Source organism: Gouania willdenowi, chromosome 15 (genome assembly GCF_900634775.1).
Source record: "Gouania willdenowi chromosome 15, fGouWil2.1, whole genome shotgun sequence".
Classification (NCBI taxonomy): Eukaryota; Metazoa; Chordata; class Actinopteri; order Blenniiformes; family Gobiesocidae; genus Gouania; species Gouania willdenowi.
In genome coordinates, this window is record NC_041058.1 from 165,931 (window position 1) to 182,324 (window position 16,394).

The following is a 16,394-nucleotide window of genomic DNA, read 5'->3' on the forward strand; positions in this document are numbered from 1 at the left end:
CTCTCTGGTCGGACAGGTCACATGCAGAGGCAAGCCTCCGAGCCTCTGCATGTGTGGGAACAATCAGACCCCCCTGGTGTGTGGGGTCTTTTCCTCCATCTTCTCCTCTGTGCTGGTGTGCAGGCAGGAAGAAATGGTTATCTAGCGCTGGCACGTGGCCGCTAAGCTAATGGAGGGCCGACACCCAGTGTCTGGTGACCATGTGGGGTGTTGAGGGTGGTGTCACCGAGCCGCCAACTGGTGTGTTGGGTCCGGTGCTTGACAGTGTCTGTGGTCGACCCTCGACGGGCGTGGAAGGCGTCAAAGCAGTGTAATCCCAAGCGTGGAGGCAGGGAAAACACTGATCGACCTGGTGTGGTCGAGAAAAAAACACTCTTGTAGGCAGGACTACCTGCGGCAGATGATTACATTTCACCAGCCAATCAGGATTGGCGAAATAAGATAGGGCTTCTAAGATATGACGCGGAGACGTATATCCCATAGTGAGACATCAAGAAGAATGTTATGAAAGAGAACACAGAAAGGTACACACTACACACCACACACATGCACACACACACACACTAGACACACACTGACTGATGTGGTGTGTGTGTGTGTGTTTCAGACACAGAGAGCCGGTGGTCAGTCAAGGTAAACACTCATTATTAATCATCATCATAATGTGTATCAGCCAATAGGAAGCCTTCAAAGTCAGTGTGTTTATCTCAAAGGAGCCAAAATGTCGACCAGAGAGAAAAACAGCCTAGCAGGTACGTTGCTAACAGGCTAGCATGCTAACAGGCTAATAACAATGGAATGGCACTTTCTACATAATAAGCACAATATGTTCTACTACAACTTCACATCTCACTTTCACTTTAAAATAATCAACTCTTCTCCACCCTTTACATTTCCTACCTTAAATCTCCCCTCCCCCTCCCAGACCCCCCCCCCCCCCCCCCTACCCCCACCCCCTCACTCAGGTGTAACACTGCTCTCTCTTTTTATATTCTCCCTATAATAAAGTGTTTCTTACCCTTCCTTAGGGAGGGCTGGTGATGGTCACAATTATGCAATTAAATAAATTAATTTATTTCATTGCAACAACAAAACATGCATTGCTGTGTTAAAAAGATTAAACTTCTTGTAGTGTTAACCTTTGACATCATGTGCAGACAAAGTGGAAAATAAAATAAAATTAAAAAAAGGAATGGCACTTCCTCTTTGGGTTTGGACCAATCAGCTCTCTCTCTCTGTCTGCTATCTATGATCAGCTTCGCTCGCCCACCTGCTTTCTCTCGCTCTTTTATGTCACATTTGTGTGTGGCTCCGCCCCCTCACCTGGTTTACCTCTATAAACAGGCCAATAGGATCCTGCCCCCTGCACTGGACTAACATGATTGGCTCCTATCTTTGATTGACAGCTTGTTTGTTTACAGCAGTGATTATATGGAGGTAAACAACAACAACAGGTGTTTGTCTGAGCTGCTTCTGCTGCATGGTATCACCTGTAGCTGTAGCTGTAGCTCACCTATCCTCCCGCCTGTCCTATGTGTCTGAGCCTGATGATCCTAAAATGTGATTTAATGAAACAAAGGAAGTTCTTGTCGGAGCAGATTAAACTGTGTGTGTGTTTTTTTTTTTCAGAGGGGAACATTAAGATGTTTATGCGTGGTCGTCCTATCACCATGTTCATCCCCTCAGACGTAGAGAACTATGATGATGTTCGTACTGAGCTCCCCCCAGAGCGCCTCAAGCTGGAGTGGGTGTATCCTCCTCCTCTTCATCCACCACCGGTGGGGGGGGTGGGGGGGTATTGGATGAAGAGTTGTCACTCTTCTTCTGTGGTTCTAAACTTTCAGGAATCACTCAGAATTCACTGGTGCAGACCCGCCCCTATTTAAATGAGATATTTGCTCGTTGAATGTGGAGACGTCAATGCACACAAGCACGAGGCAGATGGACTTCTCTGTCTGCTGCATAAACATTTAATAATGTAGAAAAAATAATTTTTTTTTGTTTTTTTAAAGAACAACTTTAAAACCTAATGATGTTTTTCTCCCTAATTTAATGTGGGTTCTCCATCAGGTCTTGTAACTTTGCTCTGATCAGTCCATGAAAAATAGTCAGATTAGGACAGAAACCGTCCTATTGATCTACCATTGATCTGAGTTAATACATCTACACAGTCTGTCAATCAGTCTGTATTATATGAAGATGATCTACTGACCATCATCCAGTAGGTCTGAGCAGCGCTGTGTCAGCACACTCTCATATGTCACCATCAGTGATCATGGGTAAATTACACATCTGATCAGCTGATTCTGGCCTGACATCAATACGACACAAGACTTTGATGTTGAATCATGGACTGAAGGAGATCAGTGGAACAGTGAGTCTGAAGCTACATCCATCCATGGTCATATCTACATATTCATCTCTGCACACAGCGAACCTCTTTTTCAAACAGTTCCAGATTTCATCAATCGCATTGGTCTCCCTGCAAAACTTTGTTTGCATTTCCCCTCCCATATTTTTGCTCCCCCTACTATGCACATTCATTAGAGGGAGACGCGCTAAATGAATTGAGGGCGCATTGGGAAGCATAGCTCACGTCCACTCCTGATTCCCTGCCTTTTGTACTTCTTATTAGCACGTGGAGTGACGTTTGCACACGTTTTAATACCATTAAACCTTTTATGAATCCGCCCCTCACTGTTTGCACAATGTCCTTTAGATGGTTCAGTGGTGTGTAGTGTGTGTAGTGAGTCCTTAACCCTCACCTAGGTACGGGTACCGGGGCAGGGACTGCAGGGCTAACGTGTGTCTACTTCCTACTGGTGAGATGGTGTACTTCATCGCGTCCGTTGTCATCCTCTTTAACTATGAGGAACGCACACAGAGACACTACCTGGGACACACCGATTGTGTCAAGTGGTGAGCGCACACACACACGCTGCTCTTCTATTGGCTGTGCCCACACTACAGTGACGTCCTATGTGTCTCAGTCTGGCCGTTCATCCTGACAAGATCCGGATCGCCACAGGTCAGCTCGCAGGAGTGGACAAGGATGGACGGGTAAGAATAGGCCGTCTGCTGCTGTTACCATGGTAACGCTGACCGTGTTTGTGTGTGTTTGTGTGTGTAGGCGGTGCTGCCTCATGTGCGTGTGTGGGACAGTGTGAGTCTGTCCACACTGTCCATCATTGGATCAGGAACGTTTGAACGAGGAGTTGGATCTTTGGCCTTTTCTAAAGCTGTGAGTGACCAAAGAGCATCATGGGACATGTAGTCATGTTCTACAGCTCTCTCTCTCTCTCTCTCTCTGTGTGTGTGTGTGTGTGTGTGTGTGTAGGATTCAGGGCAGCACCTCAGTGTGATCGATGACTCTAACGACCACATGCTGACAGTGTGGGAGTGGCAGAAGAAGAACAAAGTGGCAGAGATTAAGGTTAGTTAAACTAGTTAATGCAACTCATTGACTGGTTAGCCTCTAACTAGTTCCTGTGTGTGTGTCTGCTAGAGTACTAACAAGCTGGTTCTAGCGGTGGACTTCCATCCCACTGATCTCTAACTAGTCTCTACTATCCATCCATCCAGTGGGGGGACAGTCACCCCAGTGGTATCTGTCATTGTGTCCTTGGGCAAGACACTTCACTATCTTTGCCTATTATGAATGTGTGTGAGTGCCCCCGATGTCCATGCGATTCTGCAGAGTCATGTCAGCCATGATAGCCCCACAACATCCAGGGCCTTGAGGAACTCCGGGCAGATCTCATGCACTCCCGGGGCCCTGCCACCGAGGATCTTTTTAACCACCTCGGCGACTTTAGCCCCAGACATAGAGTCCAATCCTGGGTCCTCGGGCTCTGCTTCCTCATTGGAAGGTGTGTTGGTGGGATTGAGGAGGTCTTTGAAGTATTCCTTCCACCGATCCACAATCTCTCGAGTCGAGGTCAGCAGCGCATCATCCGCACCATAGACAGTGTTAACGGTGCGTTGCTTCCCTCTCCTGAGACGCTGGATGGTGGTCCAGAACCTCTTCGAAGCCGTCCGGAAGTCGTTCTCCATGGCCTCACCAAACTTCTCCCATGTCCGGGTTTTTGTGTTTGCGACCGCCGTGGCATCACTCCGCTTGGTCTGTTGGTACTATGCCCGATAAGACTCCTTCTTCTGCTTGACGTCAGCCTGAACATAGTGTTTGTTATGGACAATCTGTAAAGAGCACAGAAGTCTATTAATGAAGCGCCGCTCGAGTTCCGATCAGTGGGGCTGTTCCTCCCAATCACGCCCCTCCAGGTCTCACTGTTGTTGCCAACATGAGTGTTGAAGTCCCCCAGCAGAACAAGGGAATCTCCAGAAGGAGCACTCTCCAGTACCCCTCTAAGGAATCCAAGAAGGGTGAATAGGCACAAACAACAGTCGGGATCCGTCCCCCCACCCGAAGGCAGAGGGAGGCTATCCTCTCGTCTACCAGGGTAAACTCCATTGTACAGGCACTGAGTCAGGGGGCAAGTATTATCACCCCAGCCCAGCGCCTCTCACCATTGGCAACTCCAGCGTGGAAGAGAGTCCAACCCCTCTTGGGAAGGGTGGTTCCAGATCCCTTGCTATGTGTCGAGGTGAGACCGACTATATCTAGTCAAACTTCTTAACCTCGCACACAAGCTCGGGCTCCTTCCCCGCCAGAGAGGTGACATTCCACATCCCTAAAACCAGCTTCTGTAGCCGGGGATCGGATTGCCAAGGTTCCTGCCGTGGACTACTGCCCGATCCACATTGTACCGGCCCCTGCGATCCCTCCTGCTGGTGGGGAGCCAACAAGATGGTGGGCAGAGACCCAGCTATGAGGCGCTCGCTCCCTGGGGCCCGGTAGCTCCAATCCGGGCGACGTAAAGTTCCTTTGATGTTTCTTCATCACATGTTGCTTTTAAACTGATCTTGGTCTACTAGTCTCTAACTAGTCCGTGTTTGTGTGTTTGTGTGTGTGTGTGTGTGTACTAGACTACTAATGAGCTGGTTCTAGCAGTGGACTTCCATCCCACTGATCCAGGAACCATCGTCACCTGTGGAAAGTCTCACATCTTCTTCTGGACGTGGAGTGGTTCCTCTCTCATACGCAAACAGGGCATCTTTGGGGTGAGCGTCGCCGTGGCAACCGCTTTAGGACTAGTGGGCTGGTCTGAGTGTGTGGTTGATGTTGCCACGGTAACAGAGCGTGCGTGTGTGTGTGTTATCGATCACTGGTTGTATTTCAGAAATACGAAAAGCCAAAGTTTGTCCAGTGTGTGTCCTTCCTGAGGACTGGAGATATCCTGACTGGAGACTCTGGAGGGATTCTGCTGGTTTGGACCAGGAATGCCTCGGACACGCCCCCAGGAAAGGGACCACGAGGTGAGAACCTCTCTCACACACACACACACGGGACGGATGTCTGTACTATGGGGGTGGATCGTTTCTAAATTGATGCACATCAGTCTATCGAACGCGTGAACGAACACTTACCCTGCACGTCTGATCTACATTTCCCATAGACTTAGAATGGGTAGACGGGCACAATGCACAAGTCACGTCTGCATGTGTGCTTTAATGTACACACACATTAAAGCACACACACACCTACGTTACACCTGGATGTACACCTACCAAACATAAATATATCAGTCACACGTAGACACAGGTGTGTGTGACGCTATAGTGATCATGTGACCTTCACTATGTAGCACCGTCTACGTGACATGTAAACACTTAGAAAATAATTGTTTGGTGCTTACGTGTGCAGGTGTGTGTGTATGTGTGTATGTGCGTGTGTGTGACAGACCACCATTTAGTCTGGTTACAGTCTGTGTCACTACACCTGTCCATAGAGTGGTAGTGACTGTAGTGTTATGCTCTGAGTCAGATCATTGCTGTGATTGGACAGAATACAACACTCACTCACACACACTTTCTGACATGCACACGCGTGTGTACACGTCTATACGTCTAACAATATTTTCTAAGTGTTTACATGTCATGTAGATGGTGTTACATAGTGAAGGTCACATGATCACTATAGCTTCACTCACACATGCCACTACACCTAACTACTGACATTAGGTACGTTTAATGACTGTGTGTGTGTGTGTGTGTGTGTGTGTAGCCTTCCAGATCGTGCGGCAGGTCAAAGGTCATGAGGGCAGTGTGTTCTGTGTGTGTGAGATGAGGAGTGGAGCTCTACTCACTGGAGGAGGAAAAGATCACAAGATCATCCTGTGGGACAGTGAACTGAGACCAGAGAGGGACGTACAGGTGATGGACACACACACACACACACACACACAGTGGATATAAAAAGTCTACACACTCCTGTTCAAATACCAGGTTTTTGTAATGTAAAAAAAATGATACAATTATACAAAGATAAACAATTTCACAACTTTTTCTACCTCACAAAAACCTGGCATTTGAACAGGAGTGTGTATACAGTATATATTATACACACACACACATGCTGTACATATATATACACACACTTATATGACCTCTGGTCAGAATGATGGAATCACCATGCCGTCTTGGAAGATGTTCATTCAGTTGTTTTATTTAGTAGAACATTAATCAATCACAGAAATGCCACAAAACTGAAGTCATTGTAAATGTCAACGTTCTTAATTTAAAAAACACTAAAAGAAATCAAGAAAAAAAATTGTGGTAGTCAATAATAATTGCTTTTGTAGATCAAACAGAGGGAAATAAATATGGAATCATGAAAAACAGACAAAAAACCACTTCAACGCACCACTAGTACTTTGTTGGGTTATGATTAACCTTAACTCTGGCTTTAATAACAGCTCCAGTCTCTGAGTCGTGGACTAACCAGTGACTAACAGAACTCTTCATCAGTCCAGCTCCAGTTTTCTCTGATTCCTGTTTCCAGATCTTTGCAGGATGAAACCTTGTCATGGACCGTTTTCTTCCATTTCTACTGATTTTTAGTTGGATTGAGATCCAGACTATTTGCAGGCCATGACATTGATCCTTTGTGTCTTCCGCGGGCGACCGTGGCTCAGGTGGTAGTGGGTCGTCTTCTGATGGAGAGGTTGGGGGTTCGATCCCAGTACCTGACTATGTGTCGAAGTGTCCTTGGGCAAGACACTGAACCCTAAGTTGCTCCCAGTGGTCGACTAGTGCCTTGTATGGCAGTCCTGTCCCACTGGTGAATGAGCTGATATGTAAAGACTGTTACAGTGGTGATAAAACTATATAAATCATGTCCATTTCTTCAAGGAATGTTTTTACAGTTTTTGCTTTATGACGGAAAGATGCATTATCATGTTGATAAATGATGTCATCCCTAAAATATCCTTTCAACTGAGTGAATAAGAAAAGTGTCCAAAATGATTAGTGATTGATCAGTGAATATGATCCATCATTGCTCCGTAGCCCATTGGAACCTTGTTCTTTCTGTTTAGGTGTTAATGATGGCGTTCCTTTTCTGTATGTTCATCCCTTTAGGAGCTTTCTTATTGGTCGCTCACAGATGTTGACTCCAGGCTCCTCCCATTTGTTCCTCATTTGTTTTGCTATGTATTTTCTGTTTTTAACACATCTTGTTTTAAGTTTTCTGTGTTGATGCTTTGATGTCTTCCTTGGTCTACCAGTATGCTTGCCTTTGATGTTTGTACTTGGTCCATATTTTAGACACAGCTGACTGTGAACAACCAACATCTTCTGTGATGATTTACTAAGATGTTTGATAATCATCTCTTTGTTTCAATGTCTGATGTTGGAGCCATGATTCATGTCAATGTTTTTAATGCTGAGTCATTAGCATGTTTTATCTGATGCAGGCGTTAGTTTTAGAAATGGAAACATATTTATTTATTATTGTATATTAATCTTTGATCTAAGAAAGAAATTGTTATTGACTTCAGTTTTGTGGCATTTCTGTGATTTACTTATTTTAATACTTATACTAAATGAAACAACTGAATGATTATTCTCCAAGACACAAACACACACAGACACACACACACACACGTACACACACACGTACACACACACGTACACACACACACACACACAGCAGAGTTTATCAATGGTTTATTGAAGGAAAACCAAAGTGCAGGAATCAGTAATAATGTGGGCTTTTTAATGTTTATCTTATATAATATATATATATATTTATGTGTTTATATCTGTTTATGCTCCAATCACAGCTGATACTTGTTTAATAATTATTTCCAGTCACATGTTGCTGCTGCTCCACTAATCAGATTATCTACACCAGATCATATAAATTCATGTATATTTTGGCATTTACTTCTGCAATAGTTCACATTTCGTTCTGTGCAATATTTACACTTTTATACAGTATTTCTGCAATAGTCTACCTCCTAATTTGAAATATTTATATTTCTGTTATATTTTTACTTCATACTGTGCAATATTTATATTTTTTATATTTTAATTTCTTCAATAGTTTACATTTCACTGTGCAAACATTTATTTTTATTTTCTGCATTATCGATTCATAATTTATTACACTGCTACTTGTAAATAACTCCTACCATACTTAGCCCATCATACTTTAATTACAGTTGATATTTATATTCTTTTTCGCTGTGTATAATTATTATTATATTATATTATATTATACTTTGTATAATAACAATAAAGACATTGTGAGACCTGGTGTAGATCTGTTCATAGCGTAACCATCACGTCAACTTTGATAAACACTGATGTTTGGTGGATCAATGAATGAGGACTAGGATGGTTCCTGGTCCATCAGTGAGTCCAGTAATGGTCACATGATGGCGTCCTGGCTGTGTGTGCAGGTCCCAGATCAGTTGGGGACCATCAGGGCGGTGTCTGAGGGGAAGGAGGAGGAGCTTCTGGTGGGAACGTCTCGTAACTTCATCCTCAGGGGAACCTTTAACGACGGTTTCCTGGTGCAGGTCCAGGTGAGCTGTGACATCACTGTGATGTCATCACCTGTGTGTGTGATGGAGCCGTGACCTGTGTGTGTTCAGGGACACACAGACGAGCTGTGGGGGTTGGCCACTCACCCGTTCAAAGACGTGTTCCTAACGTGTGCTCAGGACAGACTGATGTGTTTGTGGAACGCTACGGAACACACACTGATCTGGAGCCGCCTGCTGGAGGTGTGTGTGTGTGTGTAACTGTCTGTGTGTGTAACTGTGTGTATGACTGTGTGTGTGTAACTGTGTGTGTCTCTCCACAGGAACATGGACATTGTGCTGATTTCCATCCCAGTGGAGCAGTGGTTGCCATAGGAACACACTCTGGAAAGTCAGTAGTGTGTGTTAGTGGTTGAGCCTCTAAGCCAGTGTTTTTCAACTTTGGGGTCGTGGCCCAGATGTGGGGTCACCTGGAATTTGAATGTCTAGTGATTGATTAAAAATATATTTAAAAACAAATGTAAAATTATTAATTTTGATGAAGTTATTAAATTAATATTAAATCTATATATTCTTATGTATTTATCTACAGTGTGGCAAAAAGTATTTATTCAGCCACCAATTGTACAAGCTCTCCCATTTATAAAGATGAGGTCTGTAATTTTCATCATAGATAAACCTCAACTATGAGAGACAACATGAGAAAAAAAATCCAGAAAATCACATTGTAGGATTTTTAATGAATTAATTATTAAATCCCTCAGTAAAATAAATAGTTGGTCATCTACAAACAAGCCAGATTTGTGTCTCTCACAGACCTGTAACTTCTTTAAGAGGCTCCTCCTCCACTCGTTACCTGTATTAATGGAACCTGTTTGAACTGGTTATCAGTATAAAACACACCTGTCCACAACCTCAAACAGTCACACTCCAAACTCCACTAAGACCAAAGAGCTGTCAAAGGACACCAGGAACTAAACTGTAGACCTGCACCAGGCTGGGTAGAGTGAGTCTACAATAGGTAAACAGCTTGGTGTGAAGAAATCAACTGTGGGAGCAATTATTAGAAAATGGAAGACATACAAGACACCGATAATCTCCCTCCATCTGGGGCTCCAAGATCTCACCCCGTGGGGTCACAATGATCACAAGAACGGTGAGCAAAAATCCCAGAACCACACGGGGGGACCTAGTGAATGACCTGCAGAGAGCTGGGACCAAAGTAACAAAGACTACCACCAATAACACACTACGCCACCAGGGACTCAAATCCTGCAGTACCAGACGTGTCCCCCTGATTAAACCACTACATGTCCAGGCCCGTCTGAAGTTTGATAGAGAACATCTAGATGATCCAGAAGAGGATTGGCTGAAGGTCATATGGTCAGATGAAACCAAAATAGAACTTTTTGGTAAAAACTCAACTTGTCGTGTTTGGAGGAGAAAGAATACCATACCTACTGTAAAGCATGGGGGTGGTAACATCATGATTTGAGGCTGTTTCTTTGCAAAGGGACCAGCATGACAATGATCCCAAACACATCGCCCTGGCAACAAAGGAGTGGCTTCGTAAGAAGCATTTCAAGGTCCTGGAGTGGCCGAGCCAGTCTCCAGATCTCAACCCATAGAAAATCTTTGGAGGGAGTTGAAAGTCCGTGTTGCCTAGCGACAGCCCCAAAACATTGAAAAAAAAAATGCAAATAAATTCATTAAAAATCCTACAATGTGATTTTCTGGATTTTTTTTCTCATGTTGTCTCTCATAGTTGAGGTTTATTTATGATAAAAATTACAGACCTCATCTTTATAAGTGGGAGAACTTGAACAATTAGTAGCTGAATAAACACTTTTTGCCACACTAATTAAGTTCTTATATAGATTCTTTGAGATGACGTGTTGTAATTAGTGCGATATAAATAAAGTTGAATTGAATCATTAATAAAAAACATTGCACACAATGTGATATTGACCCATAAAAGGTTGGGAACCACTGGTTGTAAACACTTAGCTTTGTGTGTGTGTGTGTGTGTAGGTGGTATGTTCTAGATGCTGAGTCCACAGACCTGGTTGGGATCCACACTGATGGGAACGAGCAGCTGTCAGTCATGCGTTATTCTGTTGGTGGGTGGAGCTTAAAGTGTGATCTTCCTGTTTGAGACTATGTTTCCCAGTGTGTGTGTGTGTGTGTGTGTGTGTGTGTGTGTGTGTGTGTGTGTGTGTGTGTGTGTGTGTGTGTGTGTGTGTGTGTGTAGATGGCTCTCTGCTGGCTGTGGGTTCACATGATAACTTTATTTACCTCTACAACGTCTCTGAGAGAGGACGAAAGTACAGTCGCTACGGGAAGTGCTCGGTCAGTCTGCCACACAACTACACAACAACTACACACAACACACAACTGTGATGATGATGATGATGTCATCACTTAGGGACACTCCAGTTACATCACTCACCTGGATTGGTCACCTGACAACAACTTCATCATGTCCAACTCTGGAGACTACGAGATACTTTACTGTGAGTGACATCACACTAGCCCCGCCCACTAGGACACCACACCAGCTTTCTGTGGGGGTGGGTGGGGGGTTTATGTGTGTGTGTGTGCACATGTGATATATGACTGTGTGTGTGTTTCAGGGGACGTCCCAAACAGCTGTAAACTGATCAGAAACCGCTCTGAGTGTAAAGACATCGACTGGGCCACGTACACCTGTGTGTTAGGATACCACGTGTTTGGTTAGTGTGTGTGTGTGTGTGTGTGTGTGTGTACCTCTAGTATAAATGTATTGAACTCAAATGTGTTAGCACTAAACTCATACATGCAAATCAATCGCTTTTTGGCAAAATTTTCCATTTTGAACTGAAAATAGATCATGGTATTGATCAGATGAGTTTTTTGGTGGGGGGGGGGTCACCGGCTGTTTACTGCTCCTTGCACGCTGGAGGTTGAATCAGTTCCACACACATCTGTCATACACAAACAGATGTACTTTTTACATACAGACCTGCTTGGTACGGGTCACGTGATTGGACTAGAGCTGAGAACACTTAGTAGGTACAGTATGTACAGTAGGGCTCTATATCTATCACCTTAAGGAATCATTTCATCAACCGTTAAAAACTGAATCCACTGATAGTGACATAATGTGAATGAAACACAGTTATCATGAAGGGGCGGGTCATTAATCCCCCCACCCCTCCCACTCCAGAGCTAAACATGTCTAATCATCCACTCACTCTGAATAAAGTGTGTAACTCATCACACACTCATAAACACAGAGCTGAGCTGTTCACACTGAACTTTAGTTTCTGTCAAGCTCCGCCCATTTCTGGTGAAGTTACAAACAGGGAGGGAGGGGCTTAGCAGCCGCCATCAGCTTCACCTTCTCAGTGTTTAATATGAACAACATCTCATCAGAGCTACAGAAGATCTGTGGGAACAAGTTGTGTTTTTATGGACGAGATTAATTCTAGAGTCTGAAACATCGTAGATTATTGATAACTTGATAAATTCTAATATTCTGACCCCTAGTGGTGAAATAACTGATGTATGTTTATTTTTGTCTAAACATCTGGATTAATATCGTCAGGATCATTTAAATGAGGTTATTTAAATTAAATTGATCAAACTTTGTAAATCTGATCAGATTCAGTAAACTATTGATCCCTGAGAGGAAATATGGTGACATTAATGCTGCTGTCATTCATACATCTTTATATGACATATGATTATAAATAATTAAAAATAATAATCCATATCAGTACAATCTATAGCTACCTTTTAATTAGAGTTTACACATGGTTTTAAATGACACTTTTATTTTGACATTTCTGTTTAATGATGGTTTTCTTTATTTATTATGTATTTTGTTTACTCAGGAGTAGAAAAACAATATCTTCTTTAAAAAAATAGAAACAATTTCTTTAAAAAAAAAAAAAGACAAAATAAAAAATAATGTGGAAAACAGAATTAGACGAAAAAAATGGAGTTTAGAAAAAAATAAAAAAGTATTTCATAATTCCATATGTAAGTCCTGTTAATGTTTGTCAGTTATTACAATTCAACTTTATTTATATAGAGCAGAATACAACAAAAGTCATTTCAAAGCACCTTGAAAAATAAAACTCATAGTAAGAAAAAAAAGAAAGAGTTTCTGGTAAAAATGTCATTGATCAACAAATAAAGAGTTAGAAACGTTAAAAACACTATCAAACCAGTAGCTCAGCAGCACTGGTGTTAAATAACAAATAACTGTACAAATGTTTGGTGCTTTTGTTTTAACATCACGATTCTTCATATATATTTTGTTGTTTTTCATAAACCACAACTTGAGTGTCGTGAAGAAAATAGTGTATTTAGCCTTAGTGTTCTTCATAAATATTCTCTGGGTACAATGGATTTTTTTTGTCACCTTTTTCACGCCTTTGGTGTTTGGTGTATGTCTGTAAAATAAATATGTACAACTTTTTATTAAAAAAACACAATAAAAGGATGTTTTAGAATGATTTTATACCTTGGATCATAAACTATGGAGAGTCTCCATTTTGGACAGGATATGACACACATTGGTTGATTTCTGTTAGCTGTTGCTAGGTAACAATGTTCCGTTGGTCTACGGTTTCAGAAAAATAATACGACAACTAATACAAAATAACGACACTAAGTCAGAGTTATCCAGATGTTGGCTCCATAATATCAGAACGCGATACACACTGAAAACGTTTACGTTCACACCACATTGGGTGGTATGTGAGGGATCTGTGGGCTAAGCTAATTCATTAAGCTAATGGGCTAAGCTAATTCATTAAGCTAATGGGCTAAGCTAATATGTTAAGCTAATATGGTAAGCTAATGGGCTAAGATAATATACTAAGCTAATGAGCTAAGGTAATCTGCTAAACTAATGGGCTAAACTAATGGATTAAGCTAATGAGCTAAGTTAATGGGTTATGCTAATGGACTTAGCTAATGAGTTAAACTAATAGGCTATGCTAATAATGGGCTAAGCTAATAGGCTAAGCTAATGGGCTTGTAAACGTACTTGTACAGAACACTACTACGTTTCTGCTTACTGGGGATACTATGGGTGGTGTCATGGCACTAACCACACCCCCACCACATTGTTCTCTCTTATTTCCTTGTGTCTAAATGATGAACTGTAACAGGAGAACTTACCTGTGGGAGCATCATCCAATCAATGAACACATCCTTTCATGCAGGGTTCATCACAGTTTTTAACCTTATTTGTGCACTTCCTACACCTAACTACTCAGCCATGGCTCGTTTCTGCTGCTAACAACAGCTCTGTTAGCCCGTTCAGGGAGGCTCATAAGTGCCTCTACCTCCCACAATGCACCAGTTATTTGAAGCCAAGGAACAAGACCATCAACCAACGTGTGTCGTATCGTGTTTCTCCATAGTTTATGATTTAAAACATACAGTCATTCTAGTCATTTTAATGTGTTTTGTATAGTAAAGTATAGTTTTATTTTTGGTAACACATTAAACACTTTTGTTATTTACATTTACGCTACAAGTACACTTTACAGTGACGACAAAAAGAACGACAATATTTGCATTTGAAGATGCAGGTACTGGCTCACGTTGCAATGTATTAGTCAAGCGTTAGCATTCGCCTAACATTAGCATTAACCTAGCATTAGCATTCATCTAGCTATAGTAATAACCTAGCATTAACCAGTAAAACCAGTTAGAAGTCCAATTGAACGACTCAGAATGAACATGTAAACTAAACATTAAAAATAGTGTAAATGGGTTGAAGGTCGTAGCTGAACATGTTCAAGGTTGAATGGTTTGAATCAGTTAAAGAATAACTGGTGATGAAGGGGTTCAAAGTTGAAAAGGTTCAAATTTTAAATGAAAGTGGAGCAAAAAGTTGCAATAATTCAAAAGTTTTAAAGTAAAAAAAAAACCTGAGCAGAGAAAAGATGAAAAATGTGATTTTAATTGTGTGTGTGTGTGTGTGTGTGTGTGTGTGTGTGTGTGTGTGTGTGTGTGTGTGTGTGTGTGTGTGTGTGTGTGTGTGTGTGTGTGTGTGTGTGTGTGTGTGTGTGTGTGTGTGTAGGGGTGTGGCCTGAGGGCTCTGATGGCACAGATATAAACGCTCTGATCAGGTCTCACAACAGGAAGGTGATCGCTCTAGCAGACGATTTCTGTAAAGTTCACCTGTTCTCCTACCCGTGCTGTACTGCTAAGGTAACACACACACACACACACACACACACACACAGAGAGAGAGACACAGTGCAAGTCTTTGACGCGTGTGTGTGCGTGCGTGTGTGTGTGTGTGTGCGTGTGTGTGTGTGTAGGCTCCCAGCCATAAGTATGGCGTCCACAGCAGTCATGTGACCAATGTGAGCTTCCTGTACAGAGACAGTCACCTGATCTCTACGGGGGGGAAAGACACCAGCATCCTCCAGTGGCGATTGGTGGAGAAGCCCTCCCTGTCTGTCACTGATGTCATCTCTAGCCCCGCCCCCTGCCTGATAGAGCCCACCTCAGCCCAGCCCCCTCCCCCTGTGGCCACGCCCACAACAACCAATGGAATGCAGGAACCTTTTTCTGAAACCCCACCCCCTGCTGATTTAGCCCTGCCCCTCTCTGATGTGACTCCACTTCTCTCAGATTTGACCACGCCCCTCAGTGATGTGACTCCGCCCCCCTCCGATAGCACCCTCAGTCTAAAGGACAGTCTGGACGAAAACAACACGCCCAGTGATGAGGGGGGGCCACTGACCCCTCCCACCTAAAGCTGTGTGTGAGGACTGTTTACACAATGACCTCTAACACACACACAGCCTCTCATTGGCCTCACCTGTCTCAGAGGTGGGGTTATAGACAGGTGGGTCATCCAATGAGAGAGGAGCAAGTAAAACAAAGCTGTGTGAGTTTAAACGTTTCACAATAAAAGCCTTTCAGAGAGAGTGGGCAAGGCTTTTATTTTGAAGGGAATAGGAAGTGACTAAAGGTGTTTCTGGACCATTTCTGTCGTCACTCACAGGCTTTTAGGATCCTTTTTTACCATTGGGCAGGGCGTGGGGTTGGGTGGGCGGGGTTTGATTCATGCTCAGTGATGATGATCATGTGACTGTTTTGAGCCAATCATGTTTGGTGTCATGCATTCCTGTCAGAGGACAGACTGTAGACAACAATAAATGTCTGAAACATGGTTCTGATGCTTGTTTGGTCTCACACACACACACACACACACACGCACAGTCACACACACACAGTCACACACACACACAGGCTGTGAGCTCTCCTGACCTCAGATCCCCCTCACACTAAGGTCAAAGGTCAGGGACGAGGGCTTCCACAGAGTTCTCAGAGAACCTACAACTTTATTGTCACAACACAATAATCATGTCCATCCCAGCCTGTGATTGGCTGATCTGGTTCTGTGAAGATCAGCAGGTCTGGTCCTGGTCAGTAGATGATGGAGACACTGAGAGTTCCAGGGGCCACAGTGGGGGACAGTCACTGCTGTGG

General features: G+C 43.1%; 1 protein-coding gene across 2 annotated transcripts in view; it reads left to right on the forward strand.

Moving 5' to 3' along the window:
* eml4 (EMAP like 4) overlaps window positions 1-16,074 on the forward strand; it is a 31,033-nt gene extending 14,959 nt beyond the window's left edge. For both annotated transcript variants that reach the window (XM_028467813.1, XM_028467814.1), the window contains 19 exons: window positions 608-633; window positions 714-752; window positions 1,630-1,750; window positions 2,770-2,919; window positions 2,991-3,060; window positions 3,131-3,241; window positions 3,338-3,433; window positions 4,987-5,121; window positions 5,241-5,376; window positions 6,125-6,273; window positions 8,805-8,930; window positions 9,000-9,131; window positions 9,212-9,279; window positions 10,920-11,008; window positions 11,140-11,237; window positions 11,314-11,401; window positions 11,522-11,620; window positions 14,971-15,101; window positions 15,215-16,074. In XM_028467813.1, the coding sequence (XP_028323614.1) occupies window positions 608-633; window positions 714-752; window positions 1,630-1,750; window positions 2,770-2,919; window positions 2,991-3,060; window positions 3,131-3,241; window positions 3,338-3,433; window positions 4,987-5,121; window positions 5,241-5,376; window positions 6,125-6,273; window positions 8,805-8,930; window positions 9,000-9,131; window positions 9,212-9,279; window positions 10,920-11,008; window positions 11,140-11,237; window positions 11,314-11,401; window positions 11,522-11,620; window positions 14,971-15,101; window positions 15,215-15,655 (2,305 nt within the window). In that variant the 3' untranslated portion in view covers window positions 15,656-16,074. The remainder of the gene's footprint in view (window positions 1-607; window positions 634-713; window positions 753-1,629; window positions 1,751-2,769; window positions 2,920-2,990; window positions 3,061-3,130; window positions 3,242-3,337; window positions 3,434-4,986; window positions 5,122-5,240; window positions 5,377-6,124; window positions 6,274-8,804; window positions 8,931-8,999; window positions 9,132-9,211; window positions 9,280-10,919; window positions 11,009-11,139; window positions 11,238-11,313; window positions 11,402-11,521; window positions 11,621-14,970; window positions 15,102-15,214) is intronic.
* The last annotated feature ends 320 nt before the right edge of the window (window positions 16,075-16,394 follow it).